A 15,464-nucleotide genomic window follows, 5' to 3' on the forward strand; every position below is an offset into this window, starting at 1 on the left:
ATCACTTATTCACAGATCTGCATATTTGAAAAGGACAGCTGAGAAAATAAATTGAACTCATGAGTACCAATTGATTGAAACATATTTTGCTGATTGCTCCAACCATTCCCCAGAACAAACTTTGAAGGATTAAAATTGTGGAATGACAATGGTTGGGATTTTATGGGCCCTCCAGGAGGTGGGGAAAGGTGGGGGGGGGAGATTGGGGTGGGCACAGAGTATCACGATGGGTGGCGGCTGAGGGGGGTACGTGGAGGCAGAGGGCCCATCGCCCAGCGATCTTCCCTGGGCCAGGATTGGCCGACGATGCCCTTCCCGCCTAAAGGCCAATTGAGGCCCTTAACTGGCCTATCAACAGCCAATTAAGGGCTTGGTCCTGCCGCAATTGGGATCTTACCAGCGGCACGGGAACTTCTGCCAGGCGGGGAGGACAACTTGCAACACCCTGCATGCTTAGGGGGTGGAGGGGCCTCCTCTGTGGGCAACTTGTGGCCCACAGAGAACCCCCATTGGGAATAATTTTACATTACCCCCGCAGGACCCTCCTCCCCCTGGACTTCATGACCACCTCCTCACCTTGCCGGGGCCTTCAGGACTAGCCTTGACAACCCTGCCTCATCTACCTCTTGTCTGGGGTTCCAGCGCTGGGCCAGGATCTGAGGCCTCTGCAATACCAGCAGTGGCCAGCACTGTCAGTGGCGCTGTCAATACTGCTGAGCTGCTGACCCTCTGATTGGCCGGCAGCTCATGAAGGCGAGATCCCGCTCTTAAAGGGACGGGGATCCTGGCTCGTGAATCTTTAATTGTAAAACACCGGAGGATCGCTCCGGGTTGGTGGCGAGGGGTGAAAATGCAGAGGCGGGGTTCCCCCATCTTTTTGGCCTGGCACTGGGAGCCCCACCTCCCACACAAAATCCAGCCCAATGATATAGCACAGAAGGAGGCCCTTCGGTCCATTGTGCCTGTGTCAGCTCTTTGAAAGAGCAATCAATTAATCCCACTACCCAGCTCTTCTCGATAGCCCTGCAATGTTTTCCTTTCAAGTATTTATCCAATTCCCTTTTTAATTTTCAGATCGGAGCAAGTCGCTGCATAATTTTCTTTGCCCTCAACTCCCTTCTGCTTTTGTCAATCATCTTAATTCTGTGACCTCTTTTTACCGGCTCTTCTGCCACTGGAAACATTTTCTGTTTATGTACTCCATCAAAAACCTTGATGATTTTGAACACCTCGATCAAATCTCCCCTTAAACTGCTATGCTCAAAGAAGGACAATCTCGGATTCACTAGTCCCATATGTCTGCAACCCTCTCCGAGGCCTTGACACCCTCCGAAGTGTGGTGCCTCGACTTAGCCACAATACTCCAGCTGGGCCTGGCCAGTGCTTTAACAGGGTCAAGCATAACTTCTTTGCTTTGTACTCTCTACCTCTATTTATAAAGCCAAGGATCCCACATGCCTTGATAACAGCCTTCTCAACTTGTCCTGCCACCTTCAAAGACTTGCATTGTACACCCTCAGGTAAGTGTTCCGGCACCTCCTTTAAAACTGTACCATTTACGTTATATGGCGTGTTTTCATTCTTCCTACTAAAATCACATTTTGAGTGTTTATTACAATCAGACAGACAATTAGCTCATGTCTTTCAGGAACTGCCTTACAGCAGAACTGCTGCACTTCAGGAAGATTTCCCAATGGCTCAGTGCAAATAATTACAGTATTAACCAGAGACATGACAGCATCTGTAACAAAGGGCATTTCAATCCCGGCCTTGGACAATTGCTGTTCCTGTTCTCAGTATCTCAGAAAGATGATATACCCTTCAATGCTTATAACAGGCTGAACACAGTAACACCAATGAGCCTGCTATAAGTAGTACAGTTACATCTTATGAAAATGTTGCCATTTAGGGTGGCACAGTGGCGCAGTGGTTAGCACCGCAGCCTCACAGCTCCAGCGACCTGGGTTCAATTCTGGGTACTGCCTGTGTGGAGTTTGCAAGTTCTCCCTGTGTCTGCGTGGGTTTCCTCCGGGTGCCCCGGTTTCCTCCCACAGCCAAAAAGACTTGCAGGTTGATAGGTAAATTGGCCATTATAAATTGCCCCTGGTATAGGTAGGTGGTAGGGGAATACAGGGACAGGTGAGGATGTGGTAGGAATATGGGATTAGTGTAGGATTAGTATAAATGGGTGGTTAACGGTCAGCACAGACTCGGTGGGCCGAAGGGCCTGTTTCAGTGCTGTATCTCTAAATCAAAAATAAATCATTTGTCTCCTTCGCAACTGAAATGTCAAGGCCTCGTTATTAACTCGTCCACTGCCCTCAATGATGGGCGGGAGAGGGTTAAAAAACAGGGAATTCAACAATTTATAAAGTGCCTTTAACATAATAAATATCCCAAAGTGCTTTACAGGGTATTATAAAACAATATATGACACCAGGCCACAAAAGGAGATTTCAGATCAGATGACCAGAAGCTTGGTCAAAGAGGTAGGTTTTGAGGGGGAAAGCGAGGTGGAGAGGGAGGGTGTTCCAGAGCTTAGGCTGAGGCAACTGACAGTGTGGCCACCAATGGTGGAGTGATTAAAATCAGGGATGCTCAAAAGACCAGAATTAGAGGAGTGCAGATGTCTCGGAGGGTTGTGGGGCTGGAAGAGATCACAAAGATAGGGAGGGACACGGCCATAGAGGAACCTGACAACAAGGATGAGAATTTTAAAATCAAGACGTTGCTTGATCAGGAGCCAATGTAGGTCAACAAGCAGAGGAGTGATAGGGGAACAGGACTTGGTGTGAGTTAAGACAAGGGCAGCAGAGTTTTGGATGACCTAAAGTCCACAGAGAGTAGAGTGTGGGAGACCAGCCAGAAGTGCACTGGAACAGTCAAGTCCAGAGGTAACAAAGGCATGAGGGTTTCAGTAGATGAGCTGAGACAGGGGTGAAGGTACGGAGGTGAAAATTGGCAGTTTTAGTGATGTGAGGTCATACTGCAAAGGCTATGGGCCTTTGCCATAAATCTCTGATTCTATGATTGGAAGGCATCACAACAGAGCCTGAAGCTGTCCTGATGCATTTGAGTACATATATATCTATGTGCGTAAATATAAAACGAGTTGATATCCTGTGGCACTCATTGCAACATTCCGGCAATAATACTTAAGACTTGTGCTCCAGAACTAGCCGCACCCCTAGCCAAGCTGTTCCAGTACAGCTAAACACTGGCATCTACCCGGCAATGTGGAAAATAGCCCAAGTATGTCCTGTACACAAAATGCTGGACAAATCCAACCCACCCAATTATCGGCCTATCAGTCTACTCTTGACCATCAGCAAAGTGATGGAAGGAGTCGTCGACAGTGCTATCAAGCGGCACTTGTTCAGCAACAACCGAGTTATACTGAATTGTGAGTCTTGATCATTTTACCCAACCTGGACTGATTCATGTCGGATTCTAGAATTACAGTATAAGAGGGAAGGTGTGGGTTCACCTACTTACATTACACCCTCCCCCTCCAAACCCATCCCAACTGCAGCCGTCGGTTGCTCCTTTTTCTACCATATCACGCTATGCGATCACCTACCTCCCACCCAAGGGGAAGAAAAGAAAAAGACAGAGAGAGAAGCCAATGAGGCAGAGCAAAACAGAGTTTAGGAGAAAGAAGTGGCAGAAAAAGTGACTGACAGAGATGTAGAGAGAGAAGAGCCGGTCAGAGACTGGGAACTCTGTAATTCACTTCCTGACTCCGCAAAGCCTGTCCACCATCTATAAGGCACAAGTCAAGTGTGTGACGGAATATTCTCCACTTGCCTGGGTGAGTGCGGCTCGAACAATACCCAAGAAGCTCATCATCATCCAGGACAAAGCAGGCCACTTGACTGGTACCCCAAACACCACTTTCAACATTCACTCCCTTCACCACCAGCGCACAGTGGCAGCAGTGTGTACCATCTACAAGATGCACTGCAGCAACTCACCAAAGGTCCTTCGACAGCACTTTCAAAACCAGCAACCTCTACCGTCTAGAAGAACCAGGGCAGCAGATGCATGAGAACACCACCACCTGCAAGTTTCCCTCCAAGTAATACACCATCCCAACTTGAAATTATATTGCCGTTCTTCACTGTCACAGTGTTAAAATCCCTCCCTAACAGCACTGTGGGAATACCTACATCACATGGACAGCAGTGGTTCAAGGCGGCGACTCACCACCGCCACCTTCTCAAATGCAATTAGGGATGGGCAATAAATACTGGCCTCGCCAGCAACATCCATATCCCATTAAAAAAAGCAGCAACACAAAGACACCGTATTCTCCAACTTACTATGTGAAGTGCCACAGGATATCAACTCGTTTTATATTTACGCACATAGATATATATGTACTCAAATGCATCAGGACAGCTTCAGGCTCTGTTGTGATGCCTTTCAATCATAGAATCAGAGATTTATGGCACAGAAGGAAGCCATTTGGCCCATTGTGTCTGTGTCGGCCATTGTCCAATAGCCAATCGGCACAGAATGGTGCTTTCCATCAACCATGGAGATAATACTTTGACCCCAGCTGAATTTTCAGACCTTAGCATCCTCTACATACTGTAGGTGGGTTTTCTGGCCTCCACTACGGACTCACACATTGACTGGGGTGTGGATTTGTTAATCTTTATTGCCACTCTATGTTGATTTCAGACATTTTTCATACAATCCCTTAACCCTTTAATTTTCCCCTTTACTTCTGTATCATTAATCATTTTATTCTATGCCTCCACCTTTATGTGTTCTGATCTGCTTACTTATCAATAGAATCTTGGACTTGAGTCCTGGACCGAATATTTCTTCTTCTCCAGCACCTTTTCCATTCAATTATCTGGACTAGATCAAATTTGTTTCCTTTTAACATCTGCTGTTTCCTAATCTGAACTTCTTTGACTATTTCTTTAATGATGTAATTTGACCGTGCACCTAATCGTGTTATCATTACTAGTCCCTAAATATCATCCCTTCAGGTTACCTATTTATCCCAATTGATTACCCAGAACCAGGTTTAAGTGAAATTAAACCACTGAACAGGTGTGGGTGACCTGAGGTATTTAGCAAGTTACCTTCAACTCACCCAACAATGGCGGTTTTTGTTTGGCACTTATCTCCAACAGATTTGTAAGATTCATGACCTCAGGACATCCTAAAGCACTTTAATGCCAATGGAGTACCTTTGAAATGTAGTCACTGTTGCAATGTAGGAAATATAGCAGCCTATTTACACAGCACCTTCCACAAACAGTAACGTGATAATGACTACATAATCTGTTTTTGTGATTGAGGGATATCGGGCAGGACATTTGGGATAATCTCTCTGCTCTTCTTCAAAATATCGTCATGGATCTTTTACACCCACGAGAGGGGAGACGGGATCTCGGTTTAGCATTTCATCCAAAAGGTTTGATTAGATTAGAGATACAGCACTGAAACAGGCCCTTCGGCCCACCGAGTCTGTGCCGAACATCAACCACCCATTTATACTAATCCTACACTAATTCCATATTCCTACCAAACATCCCCACCTGTCCCTATATTTCCCTACCACCTACCTATACTAGTGACAATTTATAATGGCCAATTTACCTATCAACCTGCAAGTCTTTTGGCTTGTGGGAGGAAACCGGAGCACCCGGAGAAAACCCACACAGACACAGGGAGAACTTGCAAACTCCACACAGGCAGTACCCGGAATCGAACCCGGGTCCCTGGAGCTGTGAGGCTGCGGTGTTAACCACTGCGCCACTGTGACATCTCTGACAGTGGAGTACTCTGTCAGTACTGCACTGGAGTGTCAGCTTAGATTCATGTGCTCATGATTCTGGAATGGGACGTAAACCCACAATCTTCTGACTCATGAGACAAAAGTGCTACCAACTGAGGCACAACTGTATTGAAGCCCAACTTAATTGCAGCAAAACCTGCACAAACCCATATTCCTCCAAAAAATGGATACTTACTGTCAGTCCCAAATAACTTGCATTACAGTAGATGCAAACTGCATCTTGAAATCACAAATACTAGCTAATTATGAACTATGGACATCCTTTCATGCACCAAATCCATTTACAACTAAAAACTGGACTGCGAGGCAGCCAAGGAGCCAAGGATGATGAAACCCCTTTTACTCATGATCCCTTTACCCAATATGTACAGCAGCAGAGCTACGGCTCTATGTCTGGAATTGAATGCGTGCTCGGCTCCCTCTCAGGTCAGGTGCTATGTGGTCAGAACATCATGTGATCAAACATCCAGATTTGGCAGCCCTACTCCACCAGTACGTCAGATACAGCTGAGCTGCTAACAGTCCCCTTACCAACCACCAGCCCACCCCCCCAGCACTTCAAACATTACCAGTTTCAGCACACAGGGGACATCCCAGACAGGGGTCTGCAGGACACTCACTCCCTGCCCCACGCCGCAAATTGCCTGGGATCTTCCCTACTCTGGCCCTACAGCAGCCACCTTGCCCTGTGCAGACTGCCAACTTAGCAGATCCCAGGATCAGGATATTCCTCCCTCCATGGAAACAGGAGCCCAGGTTGGCAATGAACTAAGAAACCCCATCCTGCTGACAGGGCTCTAGAATTAGGCATGATCCCTGGTGAGGGTGAAAAAATAGGAATGCTGCAAGAGGTACAGCCAATCCCAGAATATTTGGCTCATCCATTTTTCTGTACACACAATGGACATTTTTGAAAATAAGAACAGTTGGTGCAAGACCCTTCAGTATTCCGAATTCACAGATTTCACTGTAGTTTAAGGTGAAGAGGTGTAGCAGAACTGCAAAAATCACTAGACATTACCGTGAATAGCATGGTCCTATTTGCCTTCACACTTGTTGGCTGCACAATATTTGGCGCACTGACAGCACGTATCCGGGCTCCTTGTAAACCACCATGCTCTGCTCCATCACAGTTTGAACCGCCGCTCATGTCAAGTGAGCCACATTTCTCCAGAATACTCTGTGACGGCGTAACTGGAAGTTCATCCTGAATAGTCAGCTTAGGAGCAGATTTATTCCTCTTTTGCACCAATGGTGTTGGAAGTTTGGAACTGAAGAACAGCGAATTCTCAGTGTGTGTTCTTTCAGTTCGTTTCTGCTCTGCATCTCCTTTCCTTCCATCCTTGTCGTGCTCTCTGAGGTGATTGAATTTTTCAATACATTCATCAATTAGTGCTGGAGGAGCTTTCTTATGTGCCACGGTCACCTTCCCGACAAACAGGACTTCATACTTCTGAGTAAAAGAATCGTCATCATGTACACGGATTTGCACCTCTTCCTGTCGTACGGTCTTCCCAGCCTGACGGATAGTACTGATGATCTCAGGAACCTGGGGAACAAAGACAGAAGGATTCAGAACTGCTACTTAAAAGCAACACAAGAGGTTGTTGAGTTAACACTGTGAGATTGAGATCGAGACCGAACGATGACAACACAGCATTTAAAATACTGTGCATGCCTCTATTAAACATTATGCCCATATCTGAATCTTCTAAAGTTTTCCTTCACTTCAACCTTTTCAGGTTCACTGACCCCAATCATCTCTTCTTCATTGTGAATGTTAAGTTTCTCCACAGCTCCGTCCTTCACCAGAATGGCCCTGAAGCCTCTGTTGCCTCCTCGAGCAATGCCTCAAACACAGTCTTTATCTATCACCACACTCCTCCACTTGTCTACATTTCATTTCGCTTCCAATAATTTTTTCTTCTAACTGCACTCACTTCTTCCAGATAAAAAAATGTTGCTTTGGAAACACATGCAGTTCCCAACTATGCCTGTCTTTTTGTATGATATGTGGAACAAGCTTTGCCCCCTGCTTGACCCCTCCTATTCCAATGTTGGTTTTGTTCATGTGGTTCCTGTTATTCTGATCGGGAGAAATTCATCAATAGCCCTTCCTATTTATACCTGAGCCTTACCTTTGTGGACCATCTCTGACACTTCTGTCCCTTCCCTGCCTATTTCTCCCTTCCACTTTCTATTTGATTTTTACGAGAGCATTACAAGGCAATAATAATTACAAGGGTTGGGATCCAAATCTTACAAAGATTTGTTGCATTATTTAATATTCTTATCAGTACTCTATATAGAGTAGCCAAAAGGGACTGCACAGAGACGGTTCTTCAGTTTGTTACTATAAATGGCACAAAACCCAAAATGTGGGTAAAGGGAGTATGTGTGAAGAAAGCAGGAATTTTTGCACTGTGCATCCAGTCATAAAACACTGATAAACACATTTTGAGAAGAAAACCACTCCCTTTCCAATCCATTCCAAATACGGTACTGTAGCAGTATTAGTAAAAGTACTACATTACTGATATAATGACCGCCCCTCTATCCCCAGCACACTGTGACTAGTGTATGTGAAATCTATAGGATACACTGAAGCAATCCCCAAGCTTACTTCAACAGCACTTCACTTCCCCACCAAGAAGGTAAAGAGCAGCAATGTTGTTGGAACACCATCATCTCCCAGTCACACACCGTTCTGACTTGAACGTACATTAATTAACAGTATTCTGCAATTGCCCCACCCAACACCATTCCAGAAGCACCATCACTATGAAGAGCTGTTCAAGCAGAGGGGCCACCACCACCTTCGCAGGATCACAAAGGATACGACAATAAAAGTGGCCTTGCAAATGTCGCCTACAGTGTAAGGTCGCTTCTCGGCCTTTTGGCTAAGATCAAGTGTAGTATCTGTTCTTATCAGTGCTTATTTGATTGAGAAGAGACCATGATCATTGCCTTTTGATCCTGGGGAAGCTTTGAGTAAAATGGCTATAACCAATTTTTGAGCTTCGGGCCAGGGAGTGCGCAACACCGTTCGGGTGGTCGTGAAGGACAAGGAAGGAGATGCACCGATCGATCGCACCTTCTTCATCAAGAAAATTCTCTTCGATTGCTGTGGATTTCAAGCGACGGACGTCTTCTGCCTGCAGGATTTCCCCAGCAGTGGATACTTCGACGTGACGTTCCGGAACGTGGCGGGATGCATCAAGTTCCTGAAGGCGTTCAAGGAGAAAGGGGACCGGGCGCCACTGTCGATCCTCACAGCGGAGCCGCTCTTCACGCTTCCGTCACAACGGGACTGGGTGGTGACGATTCACCTCTACAACCCCCATGTTCCGGTGGTGGATGTACTCACCTTTCTCACCAGGTACGTCGAGGTGGCTGGCAGCAGCACTGATGTCAAGGACCCCTTTGGGATTTGGACCAGCAAGCGGCAGGTCAAGGTGACCTTGAAGGTAGATCCCAGTGGAGCCATCATCCACCCTCCCTCCAGCTTCGCTATCGGGGGAAGTCGAGGCTTCTTGGTCTACGCTGGGCAGCCCAGAGTTTGCCGCACCTGTGGCAAATCTGGTCACATGGCAGCCAACTGCAGCACGGTTGTTTGCAAGAACTGCAAGGAGGAAGGCCATCAGACCAAGGACTGTAAGCAGACTAAGTGTTGCAACTTGTGCGGTGCGGCAGGCCATCTCTACAAGACCTGCCCCAAACGTTGCCTCAGCTATGCTCAGGCGGCAAGGTCCAAGGAAAGGCCGGGAGAAGGTTCGACGAAGGCGTCCGCTGTTCGAAAGGAGACCAGCAACCTTCTCCGCAGTGAGGAACTTCAACCTGAGAAGGAAGGGGAGGCAGCTGAAACCAACGACCCAGCACCTACCCAGCGCCCGGAAACCCCTCCTCCACAGACAGAATCAATGGAGGAGGAGGCAGCAGATGGACAAACAGGTCAGTGGCAAGTGGTCCAGAGGAAAACCACAAAGAAAAAACATCCCAAAGCCACCACCCAAACCAGTGGCAAGAGGAGGCTCTCTTCTGAATCAGACTGCAACAACTCCTCTTCACTGGACGGGGAAATGCTGGAACGACAGCCCCTGCAAAAGAGGCGGCAGAACTCCGAGATGGATGATAAAGCATCCCAGCCCCCGGGCACTGGAAGCTGTGATGGGCCCGGCGTGCCCCAACCCCAATGCCCCACACGTAACGACGTGGCCAACGCATCTCAGCTCCGGGACACCGGGAGCAGGGACACGTCTGGCGCACCTGAGCTCCGGGAGACCGGGAGCTGTGATGTTTTCGAGGAGGAACAGATGGAAGCAGCTGAGGACAACCCAATCCTCTCTGCCTACAAGACCCCCCCGATGTCACCCGAGCAGCACAAACCCTGCATGAAAAATCAGGAGGGGTTTCTGAGCCCAACCAACGTGAAACTGCTTGCGCACACGATGGGTATGCAGGAACATCCCGAAGGGGAAGGACTGGGACTAGCGAGGACAAATGGTATGGGAAGCAACAACTAATTTTTAGTAAAAAATGGGTGTAAGAATTGCTTCCATTAATGTGCGTAGCATTAAATCTACTACGCGATGTGTTTCAACCTTGGATTACCTTGCCAAGGTCAAAGCTGACCTACTGTTTCTGCAGGAGTGTGGAATACCACACCTCAGCACCTACAGGCAGTGGTCGCGATGGTGGTCCCACGGGCCATCGATCTGGTCGGGGGGTAATGACTGCCGTTCCTCCAGCCTGGGTATTCTGCTGCGGGGAGGTAACTTCACCATCTCCGAAGTTAAGGAGGTGGTGGGCGGCCGCCTCCTCGTAGCAGACGTGATGTACAACAACGCTCCGCTCCGGTTGATCAACGTGTACGCCCCGGTACAACGCAGCGAGCGGCTGACCGTCTTCCAGCAGCTCCCACTGCTGCTGGCGACGTCCAGGCCGGTCATCCTAGGCGGTGACTTCAACTGCATCATCGATGCGGCTGGACGATCCGGCAGTGATGACAGCAAACTGGACGCTACGTCCAGATTCCTAATAGAAACAGTTAAAGATGCCAAACTGCACGACGTCTTCAGCAAACCTGCAGACGGAGCGCAGCGCAGATACACATGGTCAAGATCGGACGGGTCTGCCCGTTCCAGGATTGACTTCCTGTTTGTGTCCCGTGCTGTCACGGTCGGATCCACCGACGTCAAGCCGGTGTTCTTCTCCGACCACTGCCTCTTACTGGCCGACTGTCACTTACAGGACGACCAGCGGGTTGGCAGAGGGACGTGGAAGCTCAATGCGACACTGCTGACCCCAGAGAACGTTGAGGAACTCAAAAGGGATTACAAAGGTTGGAGGACCGTGAAACCCCTCTTTGAGTCTCCAGTTCACTGGTGGGAAGCGATTAAGGAGAACATCAAGAGGTTCTTCATCCACAAAGGTGTTCAGAAGGCGAGAGAGAGACAGAGGGAAATGTCCCGACTCCAGAAAATTATGCAAAATCTGCTCTGGTTGCAGTCAATGGGGGTCGAGGTCAAGGAGGACCTCCAAGAGGTGAAGAGCCAGCAGGCCTCGCTCTTTGCCAAGGAGGCCTCCAAGATCATCTTCCGGTCCAGAGTCCGCTCCATCGAGCAGGATGAGACGTGCTCGCGTTACTTCTTCCAGAAGGTACACAGAGAGAGCTCTGTTATCAGCAGCCTGAAGGAAGAAGATGGCTCAGTAACGTCTTTGCAGTCCGACATACTAAGGATCAGCAAATCCTTTTATGCTGGGCTGTATGACGCGAAGCCCACAGACAGCAGAGCCTCCCAGTCCTTCCTGTCATCTATCACAGAGGTCTTAGATGACAGCAGGAGGGAGGGACTGGACAAGCCACTAACTCTGGACGAGCTGACAAAGGCCGTCGAGTCTTTCGAGACGAGTAAAACTCCCAGGAGCGACGGCTTACCGGTCGAGTTGTACTCGGCCCTGTGGGACTGGGTCGGCCCGGACCTGCTGGAAGTATACGAGAGTATGCTCCTGGCCGGCAGCATGTCAGAATCCATGAGAAAAGGCATCATCACCCTCATTTACAAGCAGAAGGGGGAGAGGGCAGAAATCAGAAATTGGCGGCCCATCTCACTGCTTAATGTTGACTACAAGATTCTGTCCAAAGTCATAGCCAGTCGAGTCAAGTCTGCTCTGGAGTTGGTGATTCACCCCGATCAGACCTGTACTGTACCCGGCAGGAAGATCTCCGATAGTCTCGCGCTACTCAGGGATACGATCGCCTACGTACGGGACAGGAGGGTGGACACCTGCCTCATCAGCCTGGACCAGGAGAAGGCTTTTGACAGGATATCGCACACCTACATGATGGACGTGCTTTCCAAAATGGGGTTTGGGGAGGGAATCTGCAATTGGATCCAACTGCTCTACACAAACATCAGTAGCGCAGTCTCAATCAACGGGTGGGAATCTGAAAGTTTCCCGATCAAATCTGGAGTCAGACAGGGCTGTCCTCTGTCCCCGGTCTTGTTTGTTTGCTGTATTGAACCCTTTGCTGAGTCTATTAGGAAGGATGCGAGCATAAGAGGGGTGACAATCCCAGGCAGCGGAGGCACTCAGGTCAAAACCTCCCTGTACATGGATGACGTCGCCGTCTTCTGCTCGGATCCGCTGTCCGTGCGCAGACTGATGAGCATCTGCGACCAGTTTGAACTGGCCTCGGGAGCCAAAGTTAACCACGGCAAGAGCGAGGCCATGTTCTTTGGGAACTGGGCTGACCGATCCTTTGTCCCCTTCACCGTCAGGTCAGATTACCTGAAGGTGCTGGGGATATGGTTCGGAAGGGCCGGGGGGTGCACCAAAACATGGTAGGAGCGAGTAGCCAAGGTACGACAAAAGTTGGGCATGTGGGGGCAGCGATCTCTCTCCATTGTGGGTAAGAACCTGGTCATCAGGTGCAAGGCGCTCACGTTGTTGCTCTACGTGGCGCAGGTCTGGCCCATACCCCACTCCTGCGCCGTGGCAGTCACCCGAGCCATTTTCCGCTTCGTCTGGGGATCTAAAATGGACCGGGTCCGGAGGGACACGATGTTCAAATCTCTGGACAAGGGCGGGAAAAATGTACCCAACGTGGCCCTCATCCTGATGACCTCCTTCGTGTGCGGCTGCATCAAGCTGTGTGTAGATCCCCAGTACGCAAACTCCAAGTGTCACTACGTGCTGAGGTTCTATCTGTCCCCGGTGTTGCGAAGGATGGGCCTGGTCACATTGCCGCGGAACGCTCCATGCAGTTGGGCGGTGCCGTACCACCTATCCTTCGTGGAACAGTTTCTGCGGGAAAACACCTTTGACCACCGGTCCATCAGGCAGTGGTCTGCACGGAATGTCCTCAAGGCCCTACGGGAAAGGGAAACGGTGGATCCTGTCGGATGGTTCCCCGAGCAGACCGTCAAAGTCATTTGGCGGAATACCTCATCACCAGAACTTTCAAACAAGCACCAAGACGTAGCTTGGCTGGTGGAGAGAAGGGCCCTCCCCGTCAGATCCTTCATGCACACCCGAAGTCTCGCCCCCTCCGCACAGTGCCCCCACGTTGGCTGTGGTGGGGAAGAGACGGTCGCCCACCTCCTCCTGGAATGTGCCTTTGTGGAAAGAGATGCAGCGGTTTTTGTCAAGGTTCATCCCAAGCAGCTCTGTAACACAGGAGTCTGTGCTCTACGGGCTGTTCCCAGGGACGCACACCGAGACAAACATCAACTGCTGCTGGAGGACTATCAATTCGGTGAAAGACGCCCTTTGGTCTGCCCGAAACTTGCTGGTCTTCCAGCGCAAAGAGTTGTCCACCACCGAATGTTGCAGACTGGCACATTCCAAGGTCCAGGACTACGTGCTGAAGGACGCACTAAAGCTTGGGGCAGCCGCAGCAAAGGCTCAATGGGGAAAGAGCACAGTGTAAGGTTCCCCCACCAAGCTGGACTGAGGGGCTGGATCCATGGGAAACCCCTCGAACTGTATCGTTAATATTCTCAATTGCTGTAAATGTAAAACTGTAATTGGCATGACAATAGTGAAATGGAAGGGTTGTGAAGAAACTCATGATAGTATAGAAGGAAACTGATTTCCCTTGCAATGTTTGTATTTTTTGGTGCTGTTTGAAACTGTTTGGCAATGTAATTTTTACAGATTTTTATGAATAAAGTATATTTTGGAAATAAAAAAAAACATAGCAAGAACATTTTTTTTAAAAGAATAATTTTCATGGCCTTTCCCCACTGACCCGCCCCCACAACCCCCTCCTCCAAACAGATTACAAGTTTGCCTTGCTAGGATTTCAATTTGCAAGCTTTGGGTTGCTTACCCAGTAACCTAACCAGTACATTACTATACCCAGTTGTGCATTACAGACTATAAATTCTCTGCCAGTAGACTTGGGAAACCACTGATATCTCACTGCAAAACTATAGGATCATGCGCCGATGTGTGTATGCCTATATTCATTTTAAACCAGCTTCTTAAGCAGTCAAAAATACATATGATACAAAGATCAGGTCTATTCGGGGATTAGAGGGTGAGGGTGGGCAGTCAGTTGTTCAGCTGCGTGAACTAGAAATAACAGGCAGAGCAAGGAAATCCAATGAGGCTGGTGCACATCATAAATGCAACAATTCATTTGCCTTTTGTTGCTTATAGATTGAGACACATTACTGAATGGCTGCATAAAAGGTCTTGCACATGGTTGCTTTGATGCTGTTATCAGTGGTCAAAATATACCCAAATATAAATAGGTAGAATTTAGAACATCTGGCAGCTGCACCATATTGCCAGGTAGAAGTGATTCGACAATAGAAAATGGTATCAGCTCAAGAAGCTTTTTTTAAAAAAATATTCGTTCATGGGATGTGGGCATCGCTGGCTAGGCCAGCATTTACTGCCCATCCCTAATTGCCCTGAGAAGGTGGTGGTGAGCTGTCTTCTTGAACCACTGCAGTCCATGTGGGGTAGGTACACCCACAGTGCTGTTAGGAAGGGAGTTCCAGGATTCTGACCCAGCAACAGTGAAGGAACGGCGATATAGTTCCAAGTCAGGATGGTGTGTAGCTTGGAGGGGAACTTGCAGGTGGTGTTGCTCTCATGCATCTGCTGCCCTTGTCCTTCTAGTTGGTAAAGGTCGCGGGTTTGGAAGGTGCTGTCTAAGGAGCCTTGGTGCGTTGCTGCAGTGCTTCTTGTAGATGGTACACATTGCTGCCACTGTGCGTCGGTGGTGGAGGGAGTGAATGTTTGTAGATGGGGTGCCAATTAAGCAGGCTGCTTTGTCCTGGATGGTGTCGAGCTTCTTGAGTGTTGTTGGAGCTGCACCCACCCATCCTCACTCCTGATGGTATTTATATGGCTACTCCAGTTCAATTTCTGGTCGATGGTAATTTCAAGATGTTGATAGTGGGGGAATTCAACGATCGCAATGCCATTGAATGTCAAGGGAAGATGGTTGGATTCACTCTTGTTTGAGATGGTTATTGCCTGGCACTTGTGTGGCACGAATGTTACTTGCCACTTATCAGCCCAAGCCTGGATGTTGTCCAGGTCTTGCTGCATTCCTACATGGACTGCTTCAGTATCTGAAGAGTCGCGAATGGTTGCTGAACATTGTGCAATCATAGAGTCATAGAGT

The 15,464-nt window shown here is 48.6% G+C and overlaps 1 protein-coding gene and 1 pseudogene across 4 annotated transcripts in view; one reads left to right on the forward strand and one right to left on the reverse strand.

Annotated features, from left to right (window-relative positions):
• Nucleotides 1–15,464, reverse strand: part of tbc1d1 (TBC1 (tre-2/USP6, BUB2, cdc16) domain family, member 1) — a 329,569-nt gene that overhangs the window by 188,662 nt on the left and 125,443 nt on the right. For all 4 annotated transcript variants that reach the window (XM_068036947.1, XM_068036966.1, XM_068036956.1 and 1 more), the window contains exon 2: nucleotides 6,840–7,367. In XM_068036947.1, the coding sequence (XP_067893048.1) occupies nucleotides 6,840–7,367 (528 nt within the window). The remainder of the gene's footprint in view (nucleotides 1–6,839; nucleotides 7,368–15,464) is intronic.
• On the forward strand, nucleotides 8,699–8,807 carry LOC137377755 (U2 spliceosomal RNA; annotated as a pseudogene).

This window comes from Heterodontus francisci, chromosome 1 (assembly GCF_036365525.1).
Source record: "Heterodontus francisci isolate sHetFra1 chromosome 1, sHetFra1.hap1, whole genome shotgun sequence".
NCBI lineage: Eukaryota > Metazoa > Chordata > Chondrichthyes > Heterodontiformes > Heterodontidae > Heterodontus > Heterodontus francisci.